Source organism: Pieris rapae, chromosome 20 (genome assembly GCF_905147795.1).
Source record: "Pieris rapae chromosome 20, ilPieRapa1.1, whole genome shotgun sequence".
NCBI lineage: Eukaryota > Metazoa > Arthropoda > Insecta > Lepidoptera > Pieridae > Pieris > Pieris rapae.
The window spans coordinates 4,437,335-4,464,579 of NC_059528.1; the positions used below are offsets into that span (position 1 = coordinate 4,437,335).

The 27,245-nt window shown below is 31.8% G+C and overlaps 1 protein-coding gene across 1 annotated transcript; it reads left to right on the top strand.

Annotated features, from left to right (window-relative positions):
- The first annotated feature begins 326 nt into the window (after nucleotides 1-326).
- Nucleotides 327-25,956, top strand: LOC110993682 (gamma-2-syntrophin). Its single transcript, XM_045632705.1, has 13 exons — nucleotides 327-764; nucleotides 1,779-1,922; nucleotides 10,592-10,751; nucleotides 12,525-12,650; nucleotides 13,333-13,445; nucleotides 13,705-13,804; nucleotides 14,154-14,224; nucleotides 14,448-14,564; nucleotides 15,532-15,690; nucleotides 16,180-16,419; nucleotides 20,928-21,043; nucleotides 21,173-21,263; nucleotides 21,337-25,956. Exons 1-13 carry the CDS (start codon nucleotides 729-731, stop codon nucleotides 21,448-21,450), a joined length of 1,587 nt encoding a protein of 528 aa, XP_045488661.1. The 5' UTR covers nucleotides 327-728; the 3' UTR covers nucleotides 21,451-25,956.
- The last annotated feature ends 1,289 nt before the right edge of the window (nucleotides 25,957-27,245 follow it).

The following is a 27,245-nucleotide window of genomic DNA, read 5'->3' on the forward strand; positions in this document are numbered from 1 at the left end:
AAATCGAATAAACCACAAATTTTAACAGTAAACTGTTAAAAACAGATAAGACTTGGGTACTTATTCTTGACATACGAGCTCTGTGATGTATAATGACAATGGCAGCTGATACTAGCACCAATGCTTCGAAATATTATTATTTATTATTAAATCAGGATATTATTAACTTCTAACAAATCTTTTAATATTGGTTACCTATGTTCCGAACAATTCAATATGCAATTGTCGACTGTCTCTTAATACAGCTGTCAGTTTTCAATGGTTTGTCTTGATTCTCAGTTGTCAACTGTCACATTTTACTTTTTTTCTTTAGTCAATTTCTAAAAATGGAAGGAGGTTGTTGTTTTCTAATTGAAAATAAGAAAATACATAGTAAATTGTGGGTGCCTGTTTAATTAATGTAATTTCAAAACTAATTGTAATTAAGTGCTGTCTAACCCATGCATGATAAATAGGTTTTGTCTGTCCTGGATGTAGTTTGTGTCTTATTGTTTTGGTCGCCGTCTCGTATATTGATTTATAGTAAGCTACTGACCTAGCTTTGCGAGAGAAGATTCATGATTTAAATAATAATAAATGAAACTGCGCTTAATGTACATTTAAATACTGGAGATACCACGATATTAATTATTGTAGGTCATGCACTGTCTAATTAATGTGTAGTTTAAACAATATTTCAAGAGTCGTAAATTATTTAAAGTGATTATCGTAATGGTCTTTAGTTCACAATGATGACGCCTATAGAGGAGAAGAAAGATGATAAGGTAAGTAATATTTTTTTCTAGGATATATCTAGTATAAAAAAGTATTTATATAAGTTAGTCATCATATTTTACTAAGTATTTAAATATCTGTTTATAAATGAATAAACGCTCATACTTTTTTTGCCCTACACTGAATTAAAAATAGATTGATTCTCGTAAAAGAGGTATTTCTGTTATCTATTCTTAATGGCTCTCATAATGATATCTATTAACATACCCGTTGGCCTGACATTTTAGGAGATAAAGGCTTTCAAAGTAACACTAATTACTCACTAATCACCCTTCCCACAAGAATGTGTAGCAAAAGTGCTTTTAAGAATTGTAAATATATAAAAAACCATTTTTGAATTTTAATTATTTAACATTTTAAATTTCATGTTAACCATATATACAATTGTTTAATGTAAATAAACTTTAAAACCTCTATTGAAAGAATTTGTCCTCTATAATATATTACATACTGATTACTCAATAAAGTTTACTCAGCCATCTCTATGACATCAATCCTTTAATTTATTTTTGTTTGCTTTTTTATAATCTTGAAATAAGTATTTATAAAAGCACATCTAGATACTCTTCTTGTGAGTCAGTATTTATATAATTGCATCAATTATAAATGAGATCCTAAGGTTTCTACATTTTAAGCCCTTTATTTGATGAAATGTCAGTCACCTTTGCCTCTACTTAAGCAGATTAGTATGTTAGGCATAGCTAGACTAGACCGGAATATATGCAAATTGAGCTTAATTACAATTTCCTTGGCACACTGGCAGAACTGACTAGTTTTTTCAAATTTATTTATTGTACTTCCCGGGCCTAGTTTCTATTACTTTGAAATATACCAATAAATAAGTAACAGCCGAGTGAATAAAAATGTTGAACCTGTTCATTTTTAATTACTTGATTGATAAAATCATTTGGTTTTTTTTCTTTGAATGGTATGCTTTACCGAGCCAGTTTTAAGAATCGGAAATTATAATTTTAGCCAGTAGTTCTATTCGAAAAAATTTTCAGATCCGCACAGGCATGGTGCAGGTATCGGACGGCAAGTCCCGTCCGATGCCGGCGCGACTGGTGCTCACGATGGAGGCGGTGACGGTGCAGCGTGAGATCATTGTCCCTCCGCAACCGCGTGACCCAAGAGTCCCACATACTAGGGTGAGTTCGAACAACCTTAAATTTATAAACATTAAAGTTAATATATATAATATAAAAATGAATCCCAAAATGGTAAGCGCATAACTCAACAACACTTGGACCAATTTTCGGTGGTATCACTTAACATCAGGTGAGCCATACAAATGTTTTCTAAAAAAGTCAATGTTATATGAAGTTCATATTAAATTACAAGCACTCACTGTTGTCTAAGCAATGTACTTAGGTGTGTTCCTAACGTCAAAGAGACCAGTCTATCTCTATGTCATGTCTCATTGAAGCACACAATTTTTAAATATTTATCACCTTCAGGTTCCTTCTGTCCCTTTAGATTATTTTCCAATTAGCTTAACCTAAGTTCGCCTATTAGTTTGAAGTCCTCTAGCATACATCCCAGTCGAGGTTTTTTAGTGGGTCACAGAAGTGTGGCCAAAGTCGTCGAAGCGAAGATCACCCAAGCTGAACCTCACACACCGCCCTATCATCAGTAGGACGGTTCTAATTGGAATAATTTTTAAGTCGACTTTAAAATAGGTAGGAATAAAAATACTGCCACATTATAAATCTTTTTTACGGAACGTAGTCTGTTGAGTCGGCTAGTATAAAATAAAAAGAGAGGACCTGGGAAAAATGATCGAATTTAACTGCTATACGAATGAATTTAGTAGTGCGGTACCTATTGTGTTGCTGTCATATATCTTTATAATTTACTAGATATTATAATCACTTTTCAGTGAGTACGGTTACAAATTTTATTAAAACTACAAAATATTTAAATTTCGTATTGCCCCTAGCAGTTACAGTACAATAAACGAAATCTAGATCAGTTTTTAAAAGTATTCTTTATTCTGTTGATAAAAGAAATTTAGTTAGTCTAATTGGCACGTGAAATCCTTTCATATGGACAATGGTTACGAGTATTCTCAGCCTCGTTAAAAACGCAAATTGGTCCTTTACCTTTATGTAACTCAAGTGATCTATTAAAGTTAAAAGTGGCATTGTACTGTCACGAAAGAGGATGTGCACTTTCTCTACATAATGTAAGCTGAGTGCTATGGTTGATAAGAGCACATGTTATGTCAAAGTACTAATCAACTCAGTGACAATTGACGATCGGTTGCACAGTATGCAGACAATATTACGCGGTTTTTGAAATTATACTTCTCTTGGTGCGTTAAATTTATACGCTTATATTTTTACGATGCGCGCGGTCACCGTCACAACAACCCGACACCCATACGACAGCTATAGTCAATATTTTAGTTTTTTTGTAATATTTTAATCAACTTTATTTAACTAAATAAAGCGTTATAATAAAACTTGTGTGTATTGAATTATGAAAAGATTTTTATCTTGTTAGAGCTGTGTTGGCCTAGTGGCTTTAGCGTGCGACTACCTTACCTGAGGTCGTAGGTTCGATCCCTGGATTTTCTTTCTATGTGTGCATTTAACATTTGCTCGAACGGTGAAGGAAAAACATCGTGATAAAACCGACATGTCTTAGACTCAAAAAGTCGACGACGTGTATCAGGCACTGGAGGCTGATCACCTACTTGCCTATTAGATTTAAAAATTGGTCATGAAACAGATTCAGAAATCTAAGGCCAAGACCTAAAGAGGTGGTATTTATTTTCCATCTTGTTACGCTAAAAAAGTGTAACTGCTAACGCGTAAACAAACACACGTTTTTTGACATTGTTTTCGGTCTATGCTTTTTACGTAACGTAAAATGTGTCAATTCCAATACGTTTTTGATCAACGAAAGACACTTAATTCTGAATCAAATCTCATGTCATGTATTCAACATCATAAACATTCATCAATAACAATTTTCTTTAAGCTGTTTGATATTTTTATAATAAAGAAGTGTTATTCTGGTACGATATAATTCAAATATTATTGCTTTATCGTGGTCTAGTTTTAAGTATTGTCTGCCCGTACCAATAGATCAAGAAAATAGTCATAAATAAATAAATTTTAGTAGACGAACATGTCAATAGCACTTGCTATTGAAATTTGACCCGATTCGACTATTCTTCAAGTATTTTCTTCTATTCAACAAATAACAATGCTGGAATCATTTCACTCATAAATCTATGAGAAGCATTTGGGAGATAAATTCAAAGACTAAAAGTACTAAAAACAATATTGTGTTTGAACTGGGTTACAGCTTTTTGGCTTTTGTTAGATAAATAGGTTTTGACTACAGAAATTAATTATAATTTTTTTCATAGAAATATGAAAAGCAAAATGTTTTAAATTGTACATTTTATTATTCCGAGATATTTAGATTTCGATAATGTTTTATGTAATACATGGACTTATCTATTCATTCTAATATTATAAATATGTATCTGTATACGTTGTAAATTATAAATTGAAACGGTTTCATAATTATTTACCAGAGGCTGAATGTCAAAAAATATTATCTATTGAATTTTTATATATGTACGTATTATGTAGTTTTGCCGTGCGAATAGTTTATGATTGCCATGCTGTTATGGCACATTCGATAATTTCAACAAGTAACCGTTGCAAATAGACGAACATCGAGAAGTATTTACCATCTAATTCGTGTTTTGCAGTCCAAAGAACGTTGCTAAATACTTCATCCAAAATTATATTATTATCGTTAGAAATAGAATTCTAAATTTAAATCTTATTGGTAACACACTTGTCACCTGCAATTGAATAAAAGCTTTTATCGCCCGCTTAATAATTTAGCATAGTTAAGCTCGTTGTATATAAGAGAAGCAGCACGAGAAAGGAAATCTATATTTATAAAATACTCGCGTCACGGAATAACCAAACCCCGTTGAAATAGCTAGACTGATTTTTTATTTATTTATAATCTAGTAAGTCCGAGAATTGAACCTTAATAAAAGCACTAACCAAAAAAAATTGAAACATGTCAGAATGGAAGCCTGATGAGGAAAAAAATAGAGAATGTTTCAGTACTACTTAACATGTTTATGGTAGCTTAAGTAAAAATTGTATCTTGTCTGAATAAACGCTTATATTATTATTATAATAACTCCAAGAAGAAGTCGTATACACTATTTTTATCATACCGTTGAGTTATCAGATTGGCTCTCCCAAAAGAGAATTTTGTACATCTTTTAATTTTATTGTAATATAATTAAACTATTCACTTTAAAGCGATATATTACTGTATCACCTCTTAGTGGCCGATAACTTCGCTATTAGGCAAGAAATATTTTTATATGAATATTTATGTTTTCCGGTAAAAATCTGTGTGGATGCTTAAATGTTTTATTTGAAATTATACGCGTTTTCCGGGGATGGTTCATCATAAATGATGCATCTGCCAACCCGGTTGTGAATGTAATTCAGTTTGCTCATGATTTTATAATAAGTTTCCTTGAAATAGGATAGGAGAAATATACAGAGGGCAATGTTTCATGTACATAATGAAACTTAATTTTATAGAGAACTTTGGGACTAAAGTATGTAAATTTTTTAAGATAGGTCATTTATAATCGCACGCACGTAATCCATAAGGATTTTTTGTCGAAATTTGAACTAGGATTTCAGTTGCATAATATGCATATCATATTATGTTGTATGATTATTTAACTGCGCGGCCCACTATCCCCTTTCATACTTTTTTATCTAGTCTCGCCTTTTTATATTAATTATTATTTAACTATTAATTACTTATAGATGTCATGTAGAACATGGTGTAATGGTTACAGCTCTTTTAAATTTTATAAAACAAAGCCTTGGCGATTAAAAAGAGTGGCGGAGAGTTTATTACTTCTTGTCCGTTCTACGTCCTTGATTTGAGAACTAGCAATGTAAATTTAGAAGCGTTTAATATGCATTTCTTTGACGTTCATAAGTGTAAATTGTGTTACCTAAATGAATAAATGATTTTGATTTTGAATAAGAATATAGAGACACAAAACATATACACACAAAAACTAATAATTTACTTAATTTACACGACATAATTTCATTGTTAGTATCGTAACCTCGGGCGAAAATAAATATTAAGGATTTCAATCTTACTTTAATTTAACAAAGTAAATTTAATAATAATCAAGATTTTTAAAATTGACGCGTATTTGATTTTACAGTGCATTAGCGAAACGGACGAAAATTGCATGTTTAATGATAATAGTCGTCTTCAGTTCCACAGACTTACAATTATATCGGTGTATAAAATTTTACGATTTCATTCTCACATGTATTTTCTATCAAACTGTGTTTACGGTGTCAACAAAAGAACAAAATACTTTGTTAGAACTTAAAACGGTTTAAGTCTTTTTGACAGTACGAAAAGAATATCCTTGTCATTCAAATAAAATATTAGTTTGTATCTGATCTGTGACAAAACGGCCACAGATAATTCGAATCAACGATCAAGCTTTTAAATATATTTTCATCGTTTGTTTACGTGTTTCAAGGTATTTTATAGGGACTGGTGCGACGCCATCTTGCATAGAGATCCGTTTTGGCGGGATATGAATGTTTAATTAGAATTTCAAAAGCCTCCTACTAATTAACAAAATTACTTTTAAAAGTAACAATTAGTATGGGTTCTATAGTCGCTATAAAATATACATATAACTGAAATAGTTTTTAAAATCTTGCCAAATAGCCCATTGTACTGATTTAATTTTTAAGTATAAAAGGACAGTAATAGAGACTACTTTTTGCTGCTCTTGGAAGGTAATCGTCAGAAGGAATACTTATACTGTTTTGCCCATATCTATGAATAGTTTTAATACAATTTTTAAGGTTAACCTTTCGTGACTCCTAAGAATTAAGTTTAAATCAAAGTCTATCATCATAACGTGCACGTGGGTAATACATTTAAATGTGTTAAAGTTTTTACTACTATATTATGTTGATGTTTTTACGGTTACTTTAGACCATGTATTTAAAAAGCCAAGTCTCTATTGCTCAGCTGATGTAAGCTTCTGAGACTTTGTCTGCGCAAGAATTTAAACTTAACAATTCAAAGTGAGAGTTGGCATGCGAGAGAGAGAGAAACTAGAGAGTTTGACTCCAGGCGAAACAGTAACTCTTTAAGTTCATCTTAAAGCAGAAACGGACGGAAGAAATGTATGTCTAATGTCACATTGGGCTTTTTATTTAATTAAATAACATAATGATAATAATACAATAAGATATACCGATAAAACTGATTTTAGCATTATGGTTATTTCCAACACCACATGTATTTAAACAGAATTGAAATTTGAATTTTCATGCAATAAATTACGTATTGAAATATTTTATTTAAATTAGTTGTTTGCTTTTTCAAACTTACAAAGCAAAATTATCCTTTTTGTATATTATGACTCATTTATGCAATTATGAAGGAATAAAAAAAGGCAGTCTTTAGGCACAAAACAGTATGAAAGACCTATTCAAACTATTTAAGGTGTACAATTAAGCTAAATTGGTTATAATACCATAAGGATTTAATGCAGCTATTCAAGTACAAGTTTTTTAGGTAAATACCAATTTCATTTGTTTATATTTACTTTTTATAAGCACGTCAATTGACGTTATAAAATAATTAAACTGCACATTCTATTGCTCAATAGATTGGTTTCAAAGTCCTAGGTTCAATATCAGGATTTATTGGTTTAGGAATTCTTTGTTACATGCTAATGTCACCTCACATACTGTAAGGATGGGCGTTGGAGAGAAATGAAAAGATGTATCTGGTTCACTGGTTGGCTTTATAATATCTTAAGTATAAAACGGTTACATCTTATATACTAAGCAGTATTAACATACATGATACTATAATGTATCACACTATAATACTATTGTCACTGTGGTGGTCAAGGGCAAAATATGAAATTTATGGTACAATGAAATACAGTAAATTACAGAACATTATTAATCAGAAGCGCCCTGGCTATGTACAGGTAACTTCAACCCTTTTTCAAATAATATAACCTTAACTTTTGCATACGCAATTACTAAAAAAAGAAAACTGGTCATTTAGGGTTTTCCTTTTGTTTCTCACACTATATACCTTCAGAGTTCAAGGAGTAAATTAAAATAAATAGTCTTACTAAATTCATCGGAGTTAGTAAGACTATTTATTTTAATATATAAAATAATATTTGAAAGGAGCTGCAACCAATACACCACGTTCTACATGACATCTTTAAGTAATTAATTGTTAAATAATAATTAATATAAAAATGCGAGACCAGATAAAAAAGTATGAAAGGGTAAGATACCGAAAGCGGGCCGCGCAGTTAAATAATCATACAACGTATGATATGCATATGCAACTGAACTCCTAGTTCAAATTTCGACAAAAAATCCTTATGGATTACGTGCGTGCAATTATAATTGACCTATCTTAAAAAAATTACATACTTTAGGCCCAAAGTACTCTATAAAATTTAGTTACATCATGTAATATGAAACATTGCCCTCTGTATATTTCCCCTATCCTATTTCAAAGTAACTCATTATATAATCATCAGCAAACTGAATTACATACACAACCGGGTCGGCAGATGCATCATTTAACCATCCCCGGAAAACGCGTTTGATTTTAGTTAGCTGCTCCGTTATTGTGACTAGTAAATATATGTATGAAATAATTATTTTTTACACCAAAAAAGTCATATCTACAATTAATATTTTACTACCCAGGAGTAAATTTATATAGGCTAAAGCTGTCAATATATGTTTTATCTTATTCAATCCACTATACTGCAATAAAATTATGTCAACTCTCTGTTTCGCTGTTGAAGACAGGTCTGTGCGAAGTTTTCTTGTACCGAGAACAAAGCGCGTTGCCGCGTGACGTTTTGACGCTCATTGTTTGTGAGTGTATTGTACGTGCATTTTAATTCACACGAGTAAAATGGTTTTAACTTCATATTCATACTCCTTAATAAACTAGTTGTGCACCGCGGCTTCATCTGCGTTAGTTTGTTTGTCATTAAAAATTGCCTTCCTCGTTAAATGTTTTATGTCTTTGATCGTGGAACAAAGTCATAAAAGAAAAAATAACAAAGTCATAAGGTAATGGTGTTATTACAAGGATACTATGTACATAACATACATCTATCTATTTCAATACAGCTTTTTTGAAGTTATACCACTGTTGGCGCGCACACCAACACCTAAATTCGACATCGTAAAGATAGGTCTAGGTGGCATAGAAATCGGTAAGTATGTTCTAGTTGTATATTCTAGAATTTTATTATTTGAACACGTGTTTCGTAACAGTACGATAAATCAGTGTGAATAAATAGATATTACATATTTAGGTGTTTTTAAATCAATTTCGTGTACGACGGTGATAGTATTTACTAATAATTAATTTATTTAAATAAAATATTTTTGATTAATTTAAATATTTATCGTTAATCACTACTGCATTTTAGATTAGCAAAAAGAAGTATAACTTCTAACACGTGTACATAAGTATACACACTCTATTTTTCCTATTCGACTATAAAAACTAATTGTAATAAAAATATTACAATAATTATCCACATCTTATAAGACTGAAAAAGCGTTTATGATTTTTTACGGTTTAATCCGATTACCACTCTTCGCGGATATATGATGTTCTTGATGAAACAGAGATATATTATTACCTCTCTTTATTCGTTCTTAAACTAAGGTTAACTTTTATGATTATGAGTTAGAATTACAATCTAAACTAAAACTATCTTTATGGTTGCGATCAATTACATGTAAGGTAAAATTTGGTAAACGTCTATTACTATAAATGTGGTCAAAATAATATCCGTAAAATAAATATGTCATCGTGTTTTTCATGGTAATGTTAGCAATTCTAAAAATAATACAGTTATGGTGCATCACCCAAGGAAGTCCAAAATGAGAAAACATTAAAACAGTCGTAACAGTGCTTTACGACTGTTCCCCGAGGCAAGGGATATCTTCGACTATTGCATTTTAATCGTTATTATTTACGGAATATGTATGTATACGTAATAACTAAGTACAAAAACACTAATTCAATAAGTTCTCTTTTTTTTAATTCCTTCATATGTTATCTGAAATACATGACACACCACATTCATACCGACACCAATTGTCTCAGTGGTAAAAGGTTTCAAAAGCACGACAAAGAGCATTCAAAATTATGAAAGTGAAACACACGTTTGCAGTGTTTTAATAGGCACACACATTCAGCCTTCCTTGACGGTGGAGTTCCAGGAACGATGGACTATATAAAGGATGGCATAATCATTCCTTCTTCTTGTTTCAATACTTGCATAGCACCAAAGTCTTTATCATAAACTCTATAAATTATTATCTTAATATGTATATAATTTACGCGTCACGTTTTTCGTCCGCTATGGACTCCTAAACAACTTAACCGATTTCAATTAAATTAGTTCACCGTGTGCAGTTTGATTTCACTTAAAAGGTATGATTTGGATTTTAGCTTACTATATATATAATTTTACTGTCTGTCACTGAATTCCCTGTAAACGGCTGGACCGATTTAAATGATTATTTGTGTGCGTTTGGGTGAAGCCCTGGATGGTTTGGATTCACAAATCGCTGGCACTGCAATGGGTACTTTCATAATTTGTTTAATATCCTAATCGCTTGAAATATCATGCAGGTCAATGACGATGGAGTTCGCTAGTTATAGGTATATACATATAAAGTTTTTTCTATTCCAGGAGCGGATGGTTCAAATAACACGTCAAAAGGTTGGTGGGTTAGGACTAAGTATAAAAGGCGGCGCCGAACACAAGCTGCCTATCCTTATTTCCAAGATATATAAGGATCAGGCGGCGGACCAGACGGGACAACTCTTTGTAGGCGATGCAGTCATTAAAGGTAATTGTCAAATACGAACTCACACACATTACTTGATAGCTGTATGTTCGTTTATCTTCGTTTATTTTCGTGTATTTTTGTTTATTTCCGTTTATTTTCGTGTATTTTCGTGTATTTTCGTTTATCTTCATTTATTTTCGTTAATCTTCATGTATTTTCGTTAATATTCGTTTATCTTCATTTATTTTCGTGTATTTTCGCTTATTTCCGTTTATTTTCGTTTATCTTCGTTGGTCTTCGTTTATTTTCTTGTATTTTCGTTAATCTTCGTTTATTTTCGTGTATTTCCGTTTATTTTAGTCAAAATTCGTTAATTGCCCTATATGTAGTGTGTACATATAAAATCGGAGGCGTGAAGATAGAGGAGAATAAAATGCCTGTGCTTTGGTACGCATGGGTGGAAGGGCATTTCTGGCAGCGCCGGAGCTGTCCAAAAAAACAATAATTATCTATTGTTCGGTTAGGTTAATTGTTCAAGGTATTAATATTTATTTTAAATAACTGTTTCCGGCGCGTGAAAGTGGTTAGGGGTTATTATTCTAAAACTTTAAAATTAGGAAATACTCAAATAGAAAAAAGAAACGATTATTTAATAGAATATAAAAATTGAGATAACAGGTTTTGTAGTTTATGTGGTATGTGGTAAAAACTCAGTAATCAAGTCTTAAAGCAATCCGGAACGAACGAAACAAAACAATAGATAACAACGTAAATTCGTGTACAAACTTGGGGTAGATTCATCAAGATAGTGACGTTTGTAAACACGCGGAATGCAGGTTTAAAATAGCAGTCTAAGTGATGTTGTGACCTAAAATTTTGAATAATACATCGCTCCGCTCCACCGACTACTGTGTACTAGTGCGCTGTTACGGGAAATATCTAGGTTTTGTCTTTTTAGGTAACATGTTTCATGTCACATTACTCATTGCACTTTTCAATTTCATGTAACTTTAGAAAAGGGTCTGGTAAATATATCATGCTTGGTAAGCTTTGCTAGAGAGTTCAGTATCTGCAAACTTTCTTCTTGGCAAGTAGGTGTTTATCTGTGCCTGTAGAATTTTGTTTAACTGGGAATCGAATTGACCTCCGTTACTTGATTATTTTGCACACACACGTGTTAGTTATGAATTGCGAAACGTTAGTTAATTGTAATAATATTTTAGTGAGTCTAATCGTCTAGAAACCTAAACGTAGAATGGTTGAATTTTATTAAGCTTAATAAATAACACAATTTATCCTCATTCTGAGTTGGTAACAGTCATCAGTATTGCAATTGCATTAATTAGTGTTTTACTAAAGTTTGATAAAATTTGCTTAAGTTGACAACTTTTGTGAAATACCCTCATTACGGTGAAATCTCAACTTCTCACATTGAATAATCCCGCCAATGAAAGTTAAAAAATATGCTGATAAAGATAACTATTTTTATCTGACATTATATACAAAGAGTTGGCCTAGTGGCGACGCTCATTTTTCAGAATCACCCAAAATCAGTCATTTATTTATTGATCAGTCTACACATAACAAAAACAGAAGAGAAGAAAGAAACAAGTTATATAATTGAAAGTAAATATAATAATAATAAGAGCGGATGACGTTCACAAACGTTATGCTTACCATTAATAAGTTCACTAAGATTATTTATATATTTATATGTATAAGGTACTAAAGGATAACAAAACAATAGACTTAATTATAAAGCATAGCAAAAAATAGAAAATATCTAGATTGTTCGGATTCCATCACTAATATTTTAATAAGTAAATTTTTCAGTTAACGGTGAATACATAACGGCTTGTAACCATGACGACGCCGTTAACATACTACGAAACGCCGGGGATATTGTCGTTCTAACTGTCAAGCACTATCGGGCTGCTACTCCCTTCTTACAGAAACAGGGTAAGCACGGTAAAGTTAATTTTAGATGTACTAATGAAACCTCTAATTAATACATATAAGCTAGAAAATATTTATTTAATTATAAGTAATCTAACAGCTTATACTTATACATATTATAATACAAAACACTAAGTCAATACAGAAAGCCAAAACAGATTACATAGATAAACAATTTATGTAAAAAAAACAGAAAACAAGCAAGTGCATTAATAGATAAAAAGCAAAAGAATAAAACTAAAGTAAACTGAAATTTTGATTTGTATTTTTTTATAAAGAACATTAAATAAAGACGGTACATTGAAAAGCTATTTTGTAATTGTAAACTGTTATAAGGCTTAAAATGTTAAAGATTATTTTGTCTAGTATATTTTATTGTGCACATATAGAACAAAACATCGCAATGGATTCCGGATAGAGAATGCAAATTTTACATAGTACATTTGCATAATTATTTTGTCATTTTACTTAGCGACTCTATTTTACACGCAGGTTATATACAATTATGTTTTCAGAGCAACTAATATTTTTTTTATATAAGTAGCTTATTTTCTACTAATTTGATAACATAATGTACACAACGAACCTACCATAAATTTAAATTTTCTTACTAAGTGAAGTAAATCTTTGAACGAATATTTTTGGTGTTATGTATAGTTTCTAATTGATTTTTTGCATCTTATAGCTGAAATAGCATCCGATACGGACAGTAGTACAGGAGATGATCACCCTTCACTCCATGGAAAAGTTGACGATAATTGTAACTCTGAGAAGACCGAAACTAACGGGGGTTGGCAGGTACGATTATGACCCTTCGAGAAATATTTTTTTATTAACACTGGTATATAAATATATTTATTACATAATTTGGTACATAATATATTCAGGTAACATAAATTAAGGATCGGATGCGGTCGGAAAAAATATATATTTATTTACAGATACACATTTCTACTCAAAAAACATTTTACTACTTCTTACAGAAACTAAATTTACGTCAAAGAAATTTTGTCCACTTTAACTAAATTGATACATTAATAATTCTTTTATTTTTAAGAGTGCATGGGGTGACTCTCAAGATGCGCAATCAAGGCCTTCCTCAGTTGCCTCCGATCGTCTCCCAGAGGGAACTAGGGAGTGGGTTGATGTTGTTTCAGGTGAATGATTATATATTAATTGTTATAAAACTATTATTGCGATTGGTAACGACGCTAACACATCTATGTAAAAATACTGGTAATCGTCTTGCTTCTCTTTCACTGTAAGAAGGTACATTTGCTTTTTAACAGAAAAGTTATTAATAATATAGAGTTTTAATATAAATAATAGTTAAATTATACTTATATACTCGATACTGTATTTGTATGTTTAAAGAATCTATACGTTAACTTAAAAGTCAGTTATAAGATCATTTAAATTTTCTTCTGCTTATAGCGCCATCTACTTGCGAAATTTGGCGATCAAATTTTATTCATTTTAATTAACCTTATCTTCTTTAATTTTCAGTACCGCTAATGATGGGTTACGTGACCCGATACGTTTTAGGAACAGACAAACTAAGACCTGGAGCTTTTGAAGTAAGAAATACTTAGTTTTTGCATTATTTTGTTTTGTATCCGTAGTTAAAGACATTGTATGTAGATATTTCTACGAAATAAATTTGTTATTGAACTAAAACTTAAATTTTCAAAGTATTTTCTTAAGATTACAAGAAAAGCATTTTATTCACAATAGTAGTTTATTTAGATATTTTGTATTAAACTAGTAACTGAACCTAAAACATGTATGTTGACGTATCAGGTAAGAGGTGCGCGTACGCATGTTACGACAGGCGTCGTGCACGTAGAAGAGCCTGCCGCACTCTCACACTGGCTTAAAAGCATATCTGACAATATTATGGGACTTACCAATTTGCAGGTAAAATATTTTTGGTACTGTGCTATATGCGAGATTAGACATTTATAACTTTCTTTTAGAGACATAATATATCTATTACATAATTTACATAACTTGATGTATTGAGTGTTTTAAGGGGCAACGAAATACTCCAATTTAAATGTTACAGATAACTTTTACAGGTTATTTACCTTTTTTATTAATTATTAACGCCATATATGGCTGAAAGTGTTGCGACATTTTAAAATAAATATCTCATAATGAGTTTTATTTTATCAAAAAATAGGAATGATGGTTTACATAAATCAATTTTTTTAATTTTATTTTTGCAATATAATGGACAAAAAACTATTTTGGTTGAAGATTTAAATATTTACTTCAATAACTTATCGTGTAATTTAATTATAATTATTTTATTTATTGCTAACAGGTTTACAAACTCGTGTCCCAGGCTCCCGATGTAGTGATAACTGTATTTCATGTGCATTTACCAATTACATGTATTGTATATCGGAAATTGATTACAAAATATAAAAACGTGTGGCACTCGGGGACTGCCGCTATAAAGCTATTACATAGCAATTTTTATCAAGTTATGCAATTATAATTACTTAATTTTCTTAGATTTTTTCTTTCTTTGATTCAATCTATCCCTCTACCAGACTTAGTCTAACACGTCTATATAGTATGTCTCACTCTAACGCGTACCGGCTGCACCGGCCGTACTTACGCTACGTCACGAATCTCGTCAGAGAGATGTGAATATGTGTTTTGCCCCGCTTTAACACGTATTGGCCACATCTATATTACGTCATCCAGTGTTAGGTTTTTTCGTTACGGAATATCTTGATTCGCTCGCCGCGCTCAAAGCCTGCGATAAAATCTATGCATTAGCTTAAAAACTTCTTATAATGTGGCGTGTCGCTTTTCATAACTAAACTGCAACCTTAAGTTTGGAACAGTATTTAAATAAACACTTAACTTTCAGATGAAGCTGTTTAACCGCCATCTAGCGAGCGGTGAGCGCATCGAATACATGGGATGGGTTCAAGAAGGTGAAGTTTGTGGGGGACAACCTTGGCAGACTTACCGCCCAAAATTTCTTATTCTGAAAGGGACGGATGTAATGCTCTTTGATACGCCACCAGTAAGTTTTTATTTATCTATGGTAATTGTTACCACGTACTTTAAAAATTTTGTATGGTTTTATACGTAGATGTTTCTATGGTCTTACTTCTTGGTATAATTTTTTTCTATTTTACTTATACGGTACGTCTTTGTTATAACAAAGTTTCCGATAGTTTGCTAATATACAATGATGTGATTTAATATAGGATTGAATACATTTAGCCTATAAAATATTCGAATATTTCAGTATAAAATTTATTTCCAGTTATAGCAGTGTTATATTTTATTTTTAATCTAATATTTTTTCTCGACATAATCGTTTTTATTTGGTACTGTAAACAAAGTGATATATTTTTTTAAATTAATAAATAGATAAATTTTATTTTATCATAAATAAATAAATATACACAATATAAAATACTTAACGAAATTAAAACTCGTCTATTTTATTTATTTTGCATAGAAACTCGAATTAATCAAATCTCAGAAAATCACATTAATTTTACAGACGAATATAACGGAACTAGCCAAATGTCCGGAGACGCTAAAGGTGTACCAGACAATGTTTCGAACGGTCAAAGAGAGTGAGACAGTGGACTGGAGGCAGCACTGCTTCTTGGTCCAGAGCTCAGCCCCGGGGCCCGCCCCAACTGGTCCTAGATACTTCAGTACTGAGACGAGGCAGGAATTGCTACGCGTGGAAGCTGCGTGGACCGCGAACATTGTCAACTCGGTTATACGACTTGGGGTGAGTTGATCTCAATTAGAATAAAAACACACATAACAGACATTTTACATAGTAGTAAACTATTCAAGGGAAACGGTAGTAGAACTTATGTGAAAGGTAGATAGCTTGTGTGAAAAGTTGGTACTTTTAACACAGCGCCATCTGTTAGAATTGTATCAAATAATAAACAAAAAATTTGAAATAAAATAATATTGCGGGTATAAATTGAGATGTAATTAGGTACCTATCCTATCTTTCAAGTTAGATCAAACTGCAAACGGTGTGCAAATTTGATTGATATCGGTTTGGTAGTTTAGGAGTCTATCGCGGACAAACAACGTGACACGTAATTATATATATTGAGATTATAACTCAAAGCAATATTAATTCGTATACAAAAACAGGTCGGGACAAAATTTAAGAATTTTCTATCATTTATAAAACTTTATATAGTATTGTTTTACTAAGTTCTTTTTTTAGAAATTTAAATTCACTACACAATTAACACTTATTAGGCAGCCTTATTATATTATGAGAGCAACTAGTTACATGTCCCACAGGAATTAACTTAGAAGGCATATACGGGTCCAATAATGGTACGTAATTGTTATAGGAGATAAAAATATTTATTAATAATTTTTATCTTAATATTTATCGACAAAATTATCTTAAAAACTAGTCTATTGTCATCCGACGCAACCTTAGCTTAGAGTTGCTAAACTGTACTGAGCGACGTACACGTGCGTCTATGTGTGGGTACGGACGCACACAACCACGGAATGCCTCGTTGGTCAATCTATAAAAATATTAATTGCTCAATTATTTTTGTTATATAACATATAGAAATATAAATTAATGCGTATTAAACTTTCTAATATATGACAATAACGGTTTATTGAATGAATAATATTTTTAAGCTATTTTAACAATCAATAAATTACTGTAATAAATTTTATTTATAGAATATAATAATTTATATTCAACAAAGAAGTTCTTATATCAATCCAAAAATATTAAAATGTGTTATGTCGTAAGCTAGAGGCTTTAATAATACGTACAAGTATGAAAATTACGTACTTGTAAGTCTCAGTGATTTCCAACGCTATGATAGTAGTTTTACGAATTTTAGTTGGATCAAATAAAGCATCATCTCCAAAGTGAGCTCCATCTCGTAAATGAGTTATCTATTTAAAAATAAACACAATTTATACTTGGTTTATCATTAATTTATACATATTCATTAATCGTTATGGACGGTTTTCTCTTCTGGAAACTGATCTCGTCTCAGCATCGTTTTTAGGAAAATTCCAATCATCCGTTTCCACCGATCTGATTGGAACTTACGAGCGTACATATATGTTCCTACATATACGCTCAACATATGTGTAATGGCAACAAAAGCGATGTTTGGCTATCGTAGGTTAATTGCGTAAAATCAATTAATATATAGAATAAATATTATACATACACATAACATAACCCTATGATATACTTGCCTCTTTTCCATTTGAGTCCATAACCGTAACAGAACCGGATGATATAATATACAAACAATCTATTGGTTCTCCTTGAGAAACAACAACCTGGAAAACATCTAAATTTTTTAATGGTTCTAAATGCTTAGTGCCAATAACTGCTGATAGAGGACAAATCTTTAAGAAAACTAAAAACTTGGCAATTAAAAAGATTAGTGGAGAGTTCATTGCCATTTCTTCTCGTCCGTTCTACACCCTTGATTCATTTTACACTTCTTAAAGTGACAGTGAATGTAAAATTAAAAGCATTTAGCATTTTATCTGTATTTCTTTATTTTTATGTTCATAAATGAACATTGTGTTAAATGAACCTTATTGAATAAATGATTTTAAATTTGAATTTTGCATGAATTTGAAGGAACAAAAACAATTTTTGGGAATGATAATTTAGACTTTGCAAAATTCTTACCTCTCCAGGCATAAACATAACCTCTACAAGACTGAAAATAATTGTATTCACAAATGCAACCGGCATGTCTTGAAACATCGGTATTTTTGTTACTAACGTTTTGCAGCAATGCATATTAATATCTTGCTTTATCTGTTCATTTATTGTATTTAATATATACTCTTCGTTGAAATAAGATCCGTTGAATTTGTAATTTATGAATAGTAGAATTTTCTTTTGTAAGATGTTTGGAAGCCTCTGCAGACTCATATACTCTTTGAGGTCTTTTAGCTTTCCGTTAAAGATAAAGTGGTCGGTGTTTTCGTAAATAAATAGACGGAATACAGTTGCAAACGTCAATATAATGAAGATCAGCCCAACTAAGCTTATTACAGATGTTAGGAGAAGATCTGAAGCAAAGCATTTGATTAAATAAAAACTGAAATCTTTTTCTTAAACATATTGACGCATTAGATATCGATTACTATGGTACGATTCTGGCTTTCTTATTTTCCGAGCTTCGGAGCCGAGGGCTGCTAATTGTTAATTTTATTTAACATGTCATTCACATTGACAACTAAGCTTCATTAAAACATTTACTGTGGAACTGTTACTTGTGCGCCGGCCGCAAACAACTACACCGCCATCGGGTCCTATGGCGAACTGGCCGATGTCTGCCCTTAGAGCAGATAAATACAAGCAATGAACCACTTAAGTCAGTTTCGATTGCGATTCCGAGAATAACATTGAAGTGACAAAGTGCGAAGACAGGTGATAAAGTACTGTGTGAAGTGTACGTAATTGCAGTAACTAGTGTTTTTTGATTTATTTAAAAATAAACCCTTGAAGAGAACTACGGCGTTTTCTATCCGATCTCCTGCCTCGGAAACAATTCTATAGAGTTTTATGATTAATCTTAAATAACAACCCAATAAGCGATTAAAATTAAAGTAGCTCTGAATATATGCTATTAAACTCACCGTGAATTAAAATTTCCTCGACTGGCCTGTAATATCCTGCGCCGATACATAATCCAACCACCCAATACAAATTCGTAGTGTATCTGTGGAAGTCGTTGGTGATGTTAAAGCTTCTCGACCTGTTACTCCAAACATATCCATTTCCACTAAGCTGTGAACAAAATACTGGCACTTGATGGTGTATGTAGGTCATCCAGTGGAAGAATAAAAGCACCCTCACTACGACACCAATCGCCGCAGTCGTTAAATATGACAATTCCACCTGCTCGTACGCGTTCTTCCATTTTTCTTTTAATGTAATCAACCGGGGAAGTTTTAAAATGAACCAGACTGTGTGCGTACACTTCTTGAATGGCTGATATATTTGTAAGGGTAATGCTGCTATCAGGTCCAAAGTAAAACTGCCTTTTACGTATCGCTTAGCGATGTCCCCAAGCTGCAGACACACGGCTTTGCTATCCTCGTCGTTATAGCCGGTGATAAATCTTGTACATACGTCCAACAAAGCAAAGGCGTCGGAAAACAAAATGAAAGAATCGTATCGATTCTTGCCTGAAAAGAAAACGTTTATTTTGGAACATAAGATCATCAAGGTATCACTAATTCCACGTCATTAAATTTGAACCTGTAGGCATCCCTACTCATCGGCAAAGACAGAGGGTGCAGGCCGAGAGAAAAAGCTGGCGTAAAAAACTCGGTATTCTTTTAAAAAAGCAAATCATCCAAAAGTGATAAAATAATAATTCATGTGGAGTCGATAAACATTTGACAATATCCTTTTTTGACAACAATTATATTATTTAAACATTATATTAGTTACATTACTTTCTTTTACACTCACTGAATTTTGTTCAAAAGAGTTCACTTTTATAAGTGAGTCGAAAATTGCAGCTAATGTAAAAACTGTACCTACAATTGCACATATATCTGTTGCAAAATGACCAACTGATCTTTCTTTATCTGAATATTTCACCATCAAAGGTGATTATAAAGGTGGTTCATAACTGAAAAATGCTTCGGTCATACCAGTTTCTGCATTGACATTAGATACTTACAATTAAAGAACACTTGAAATGGCATATAGAAAAGAACGCTTAGATACACAACCAGGCCAAGACAGTCCCAATAAAACTTTATCGCACTGTACGGATGCCAAACAAAGGCATGAGCTTTTGTTAGCTGCTTTTCCTTCTCCAATGCCAAGTTCTTTCTGCTGCGTATGTAGAAGATGGTGCCATGATGCCAGTCACAAGGCAAAAGCAGAGAACGAAGGCTGCAGATTAGTTTCGCGCAACATCCCGCGGTCGGGGGAAGGTCCAAGCAACGCGGTGGCTTCGTCAGCATACATTCATGCTGTATCGTTTTCATTTTGAAATATAATGCGAACTGTCAGAGATTGCCAACTTTTATTTTTGATAGAATATTTGAAAATAGAACTTATTTTTTCTTCAATTGTACTTCCTAATATTTTTATCTTCGTATCACTTTTGCTATACGTAGATTTTAACTATATAAATCTCCACAGTATAAACAAATTCAGTTAGGCAAGATTAAAAAAAAATCGTATTGTCAAAATTGTAAGTAGATAGAAATGTTACGTTTAATTTTCGTAATTTTGTGTTTCAGAAAAAGACCTTCACGGTAGTGCATATGGGTCGCGCGGCTGGGCTAACCTTAGACTGGTCAAGTGGATTCTCTTTAAGCGAAGGCACTCCTGGTGCTCCACCTGTTTGGTCGTACAGGTAATTTTAAAATTAAAATTTAGTACCAAATCTGTGTGTATAGTTCTGTTTTATAACCAACTCAATTTAAAATAATAATTGACTGTGGTGGTTTAATATTAAGAATAATTATTAATTAAATAATTTCAGATTTTCACAACTAAGAGGCTCTAGTGATGACGGAAAATCTAAGTTAAAGTTACATTTTCAAGACACCGAAACAAAAGTCATTGAAACTAAGGTAAGTGTTTGTGGTAATGTTTTAGGCAAGTTGGTGAAGATGAAATAAATTATAGTTTTATTTACTTTTTCAGGAACTAGAATGCCAGATCCTTCAAAGTCTTCTCTTCTGTATGCACGCGTTCTTAACGGCGAAGGTGGCTTCTGTGGACCCCGCCTTTCTCGCTTCCATACAACACTCTAATTAAAAACTTTCACAAAAAATAGCCTAGACATAAAACTGGAGTAAAGTTGAAAAGGAAAACGGATAGGCCGCCCGTCTTATCACAGCGTCGCGTGTCTTACATTAAACGTTGAAGAAATACGTGTTCGTTCGTACGCCGAACGTACGTTTTAGTGGACAATGCTCGTACCCTGCGTACATAGTATACAAAATGATATTCGATAGCACTTTTCTTCACTATTCTAAATGTCACTTTTTTATACAAATAAACCCGTTTGACCGTTAAAATATTAAAATAACTGCAATCGTGAAATTGCTATAAACAATAAGAATTTAATATGCGCATTTTATATAAGAAATAATATCGATTCGGAATATTGACATTTGACAATAATTTGATATCGATTTGTCATTTAAATGTAATGTCATTCATTATTTGAATTCGAAATGATAATGACATAGTTCCATTAACAATGTTATAAACATAAAAATAGTGATTCCTTGTGAAAAATTTAAATACGAGTCTCAAATAGTACATTTTGAAACATCGAAAACAAATAATATTAACCAATTCTATTACCCTTTGCAATACAATGTAAAAAACTATATTTAACGATACTCAAGGGACTTTTTTGACGTTACCAAGAGTTGTTTAATGTAAAGAAGAAAAATCTGTATTGGAAAAATACAGAAATGACATAAAACACAATTCTAATTATAACGCTATTGCGTATCGTCTGTTATTTTCGCCTGAGCCCTTTCGATACACCAAAAATTATGTTGTATATTATTCATATCTTGCAATATCATCATCGTGATAAATCACGCTCAAACAATCCCAATTTGTAAACAACTCGGACTTAACACTGTATTGCCAGATACTTTCCAATTGACTATGGATACTCTACCATGGCTTTGACAGTATATCAGACGCCAGTTTGAATGGTTAGAATAATGCCCTGATAAAATATAACAGGACCCACTTACCAGCCTATCCAAAATGTTTCATTTAAATATGAGAAAATATAGTTCTGGGCGGTTACCGACTATAAGCTCGTTTGGAAGCGCACGTAGGCACGTATAAGAGCGCCTTTTCGCATACGTGCAACTCGTACGAGCGTTGACGCGCTCGAATAAGTTCGCAGTTCTGGGTACTATTAACACTAGATACTATTAAAGTGACTTGTTTTCTATCTTCATGCAAATAGCAATGTTTCTTCATTAGAACCCATGTCGATACTGATACGACGCCACTACAGGTTCGAGCGAACACGCCGAAATATGCCAGATTACGCGTGTCCAGTTTATTAAAGCACGTATTCAGCGCGCGTGTAATCTCGTATGGTGATATGACCGTATACGCCCAGAAAATTACACTAGTCTCTAATAGCTCTTAACGATATTTTTCATATTTAAATTAAAATATTTCAGGTGGGTCTTGTAATATTTTATGCGGTTCGTTCAATGTCATGTTAAACTCATGGTAGATTTCCAGTGGTTCAAAGAGAAATAAAAATCTCGAAATTACTGAGTTACAAGTATTAAAAGTTGAGTAATGGTATTTTTACCTCAATTTCCTATATTTGCTTCGGCGTTTTTTGCTATCAGTTTTGGCACTAATTAAACATATTTGCCCGTACGATGGCAACATTACACGAAATGTCATTAAAATCTCATTTCTTGTCTTCCTCTTTAATTCAAACGAATATTGTTAAAAATTCTAAACTTATAACTTAAGTTATAAATCGCGGTTGTTTCTGATGTTATTCTAAAATTGTTGAATTTGATATTTAATTATAAAATTTTAACTTAGATTATTTAAATAACTTAAGAATACTCAGACCTTATGACTGAAATTCTTTGGGAGTCGTGCTCCTTTGCGCTAAGGTATAATCTTAATAATATCCCAAATTAGGCTTAACTTGGCCAGATCTCGTGTGGTAGTAGGAAGTTTTGCGCGTTCATTGTCTATGGCCAACTTTACCGCCGAGAACTATAGTATCACTTGAATATTCAGGTACCCTGTATGCGTATTCTTCAATAAGTTTGAAACTTGAATCACAAGCATGATTTGACAATGAATCATTTGTAAGATCAAAATACGGATGTAAACTGGAGGAGAACGTATAACGATACGGCACCATTCGAGCGTTTGTGATTGGTCTAGACCAACACGCGACGTAATACGTTATAATATTACGTGCAATTACAGATTATTTGGTCAGTCGCTTTACGTTCTCTACTTCAGGTAATGTGTGAAGGGTAGTATTAAGCTTTGCATTTATAACAGTATTATTTTTCTCGCTATATCATCGAATATTTTTTCCACTTAGCGTTTATCAAATTAGATAGAATATAATTATACAATTTATTAGTAAAATATATATGCGTTGATACGCTCTTTAATATTAGAAGCACTAGGCTTTATGGACAACGATTCGTTTTATAGAGGCTATTTTTACTAGTGAAATATTGTGCAACAGTATTTTTTTTTTAGTCACAGATATTTTTGATCACGATCTTTAAAAGCAAAATCTATGTATTTATTTTTTGTACCCGAGAAAGATGCATTTAAATTTATTGCGTAGCAAACTTTGCGCTGTCGTCATATCATTAAATTAGGCAAAATATATTTATCTTAAATCTTATTTTATAGATTTGTTGAAACTTTTATATTGGCTAAACCATAAAAGTTAAGTTTTTAGATTATTGAGAGGCTATAAATTGGTATTAATATAATAACAATACTATATGATGGTTTCTGCTGAAAATAATCTATATTCATTAATAGCATATACTCGTCAATCAAGAACGTCTTAAACATTTACAATTCAACTTTGGTGGTATCTAGTTCTTATAGAGTTTTATTAAAAAATCATTTGTATACACCTATAAGTATTACGCCTCTATAGTATTGTTATTTGTTGTAGATATAATAGATGTACAAAATATTTCTTCGAACGATTTTAGTCAATTCAGAATGCTTAAAGGCACTATTTATGAGTCAATTAATATTTATGCAAATACCCTTCAAATTCACGTAGAGTATTTGAACTTCCATTTTGTGAATTTTTTGCATGCTCGAGATGGTTTTAGTAAGAGTCCTGTTCAATTTATTATGAAAATGAATACTTGCCACTAAATTTTTCAGTCGAATTGTAAATACTTTGTATTTGACGGCCGTATTTAGTCAATTTAGAGTAATTGCTCAAAGACTGAACTAGGCGTGTTTTTTTTTATTTTTAGACAAAAATGTACTCTAGGCAAGAGGGGCTGAATTCTCAAACATTGTCCTTCCATCTCGTTTAATCTTCGTATTCTCCCGTGTTGTGACCCCGTGTTTGATGTATGCAACCCATGTAAATACTCAATATTTATTAGTTATAGATACGTACGTCCAAATATTTCTGACAATTATGAATTTTACCTCAACGCGAACAGATCCGAGATTCGGTTCCAAATATGTCTACAATTTCGAGATTGCGTAAGAAATTTCTGAGACGCAATTGATATCTGGTGTTTTAAAAAAATATTGAATTTTTTTGAAGTGAAACTTCTTTACGCACGCTTGACTTAGAGTAAAAGCTGGCGAACGCGTGACGTAACCGTTACGAAAAGTGTGATCGGGGTAGGCGAACGGAAGTTGTGTCTGTATGTTGAAGTCTGTATGTATATATATACATACATACAACATGTCGATGGAGTGAAAGCAGTTTCACTTCAGTCGTGTGGTCATAAGCACACTCGTTTTTTTTTTTGAAATCTTAGAATTGCAGTTGTAATTAATTTTACTATTCAAGTTTTTTTTTTTTAATAAATTTCATTATTTTATTGTTATATGCCCATGATAAGCTATGTATCAGTAGTTCTATTTGGAACCGAATTGTTTTTAATATATAGTAATTACAAATTGTAAGATACTCATTTATATCGACAATATATGTGTAGATTGGTATTATCATTATATGGAAGTGACCAATGTATGAATTATGTAAAAGTTTTAGCTCAATTTTATGATACTCATTTTCACTATTAACCGTATTTAAAAGGATAAATTTATTCAATTTTAAAATAATTAGTTCATTTTTATAAGCCGGTATGTATTCTCTGATTTTATGGCAAAGATTCTTACGATAAATTCAAAATATTTTGATTACGAATATCATTTTGATAAGTGACTTAGTTTGTGACGTAAGAAATAAGTGAAGTTTTTTTTTATTTCTAATCTGTGGTAATTCACATCTCGTAGACCTAAAATAAATTCTTATGATCAGTATGATTTTTTTGTCGGGAATTATTTGCAATTTTATTTAAGGCCCGTGAAATAGCTTCATAATTGTCACGTGATATATATTTTTTTTATTATTAGTATTATTTGCCATTTCGTACATTTCATGGCAGAGTATGGTTTGTGTGTCGTAATAAAATGTATACTTGTAACCACAATAATGTTAGTTAGTGGTTGATAACTAGTTATTTATTACTTGTTGATTATGTAAACTGTATCCAATAGTAAAATTGTAAATTTGAAGATTTTTGTTTTAATTTTTCCCTTCCTATAGTGGGCCGTATTTTTTGTGGTATCACTTAATTTCTTAACTCATTTTTAATTTATCGAGGTCTCAAATCCAATGTCTATGACCTCGTCCGTGATCAGTCAATCTAAGGACAAATATAGTCTGTGGCGAAAGTTGTCACCTTCCAACAACAATTTCACAAAGGCAAAATTACTCTTCCATCTTTATAATTCCTATAGATATTCAAGAATAAGGTTAAAAATGAAACAAAGGTACCACTGTATTGTTTTATTGAAGCGTGAGAAACAAAGTGGCTACACAAACTATTAAGCGACATGGACCGGCCGTGGCTGCCTAACACCAAACACATATACTTAAATAACTTAACTAGTACCTCTAAAGCAACGACATACAAACACTTAAGAAACACAATAGAATTGGATTCTGTACACAGAGCGTTTAGCTGAAATTTTTATTCGTAAAGCAGTCCAAAAAATACGTGAAGATTGTTATTTTCTATAAACGAAAAAATAGTTATATTTTTTAATTCAGCTAAGCACCCTGTGTACATATATTATTAATACATTATGAATACAGTTAGTTCTCGCACGAAAATCCATTGAACTACATAACATGTTTAAGATAAGTAAAATCTACAATCGAAGTAACGTTTTTAGAATAGAATTTATATTTTGAAACATTAATATTAAATATTTTCTGTATGACCGAGTTTCACAAATAAGATTAAATATTTACAGAAAATAGCGTATTAAAATTATCACGTTAGGATCTTTTTCATCAAGGGTGTGAAATAGATAAATAAGGATGGAAGCATCGAAAACGTGCCAAAAGTAAAAATTGTGACTATAGTTAGACATAGTTCACATACTTTTTTCTCTGAAATCGTAGTATTAAAAGCTATTTCGACTCGGATTTCGGTATTGAGGGTTCGTATTTGACATGAATTTTGTCGGTATGTATTACGGACTATTTGTCAATGCTAAATTTGTAATATGGCACATTGGTTATATTAAAGCCCTTCCAACTTTTTTTATCTATTCTGTAACCTGTTTTGTATAGACTGATTACATTAATAAATTTACGCTGAATAATAGAAATAAAGACAATTCCAATTTTAACAATCGTTTTATGTAATATATGTATATTAAACAGAAGTCTAAACATCTGCTTTGTAAATATATAATTTGTGCGTGTCTAATATTGTCTAAATACTGAAATAGATTTAATAATAAAAAAATGGCTAGCAAACTCAAAATTCATAGAAATATGTATATTGTGTGTA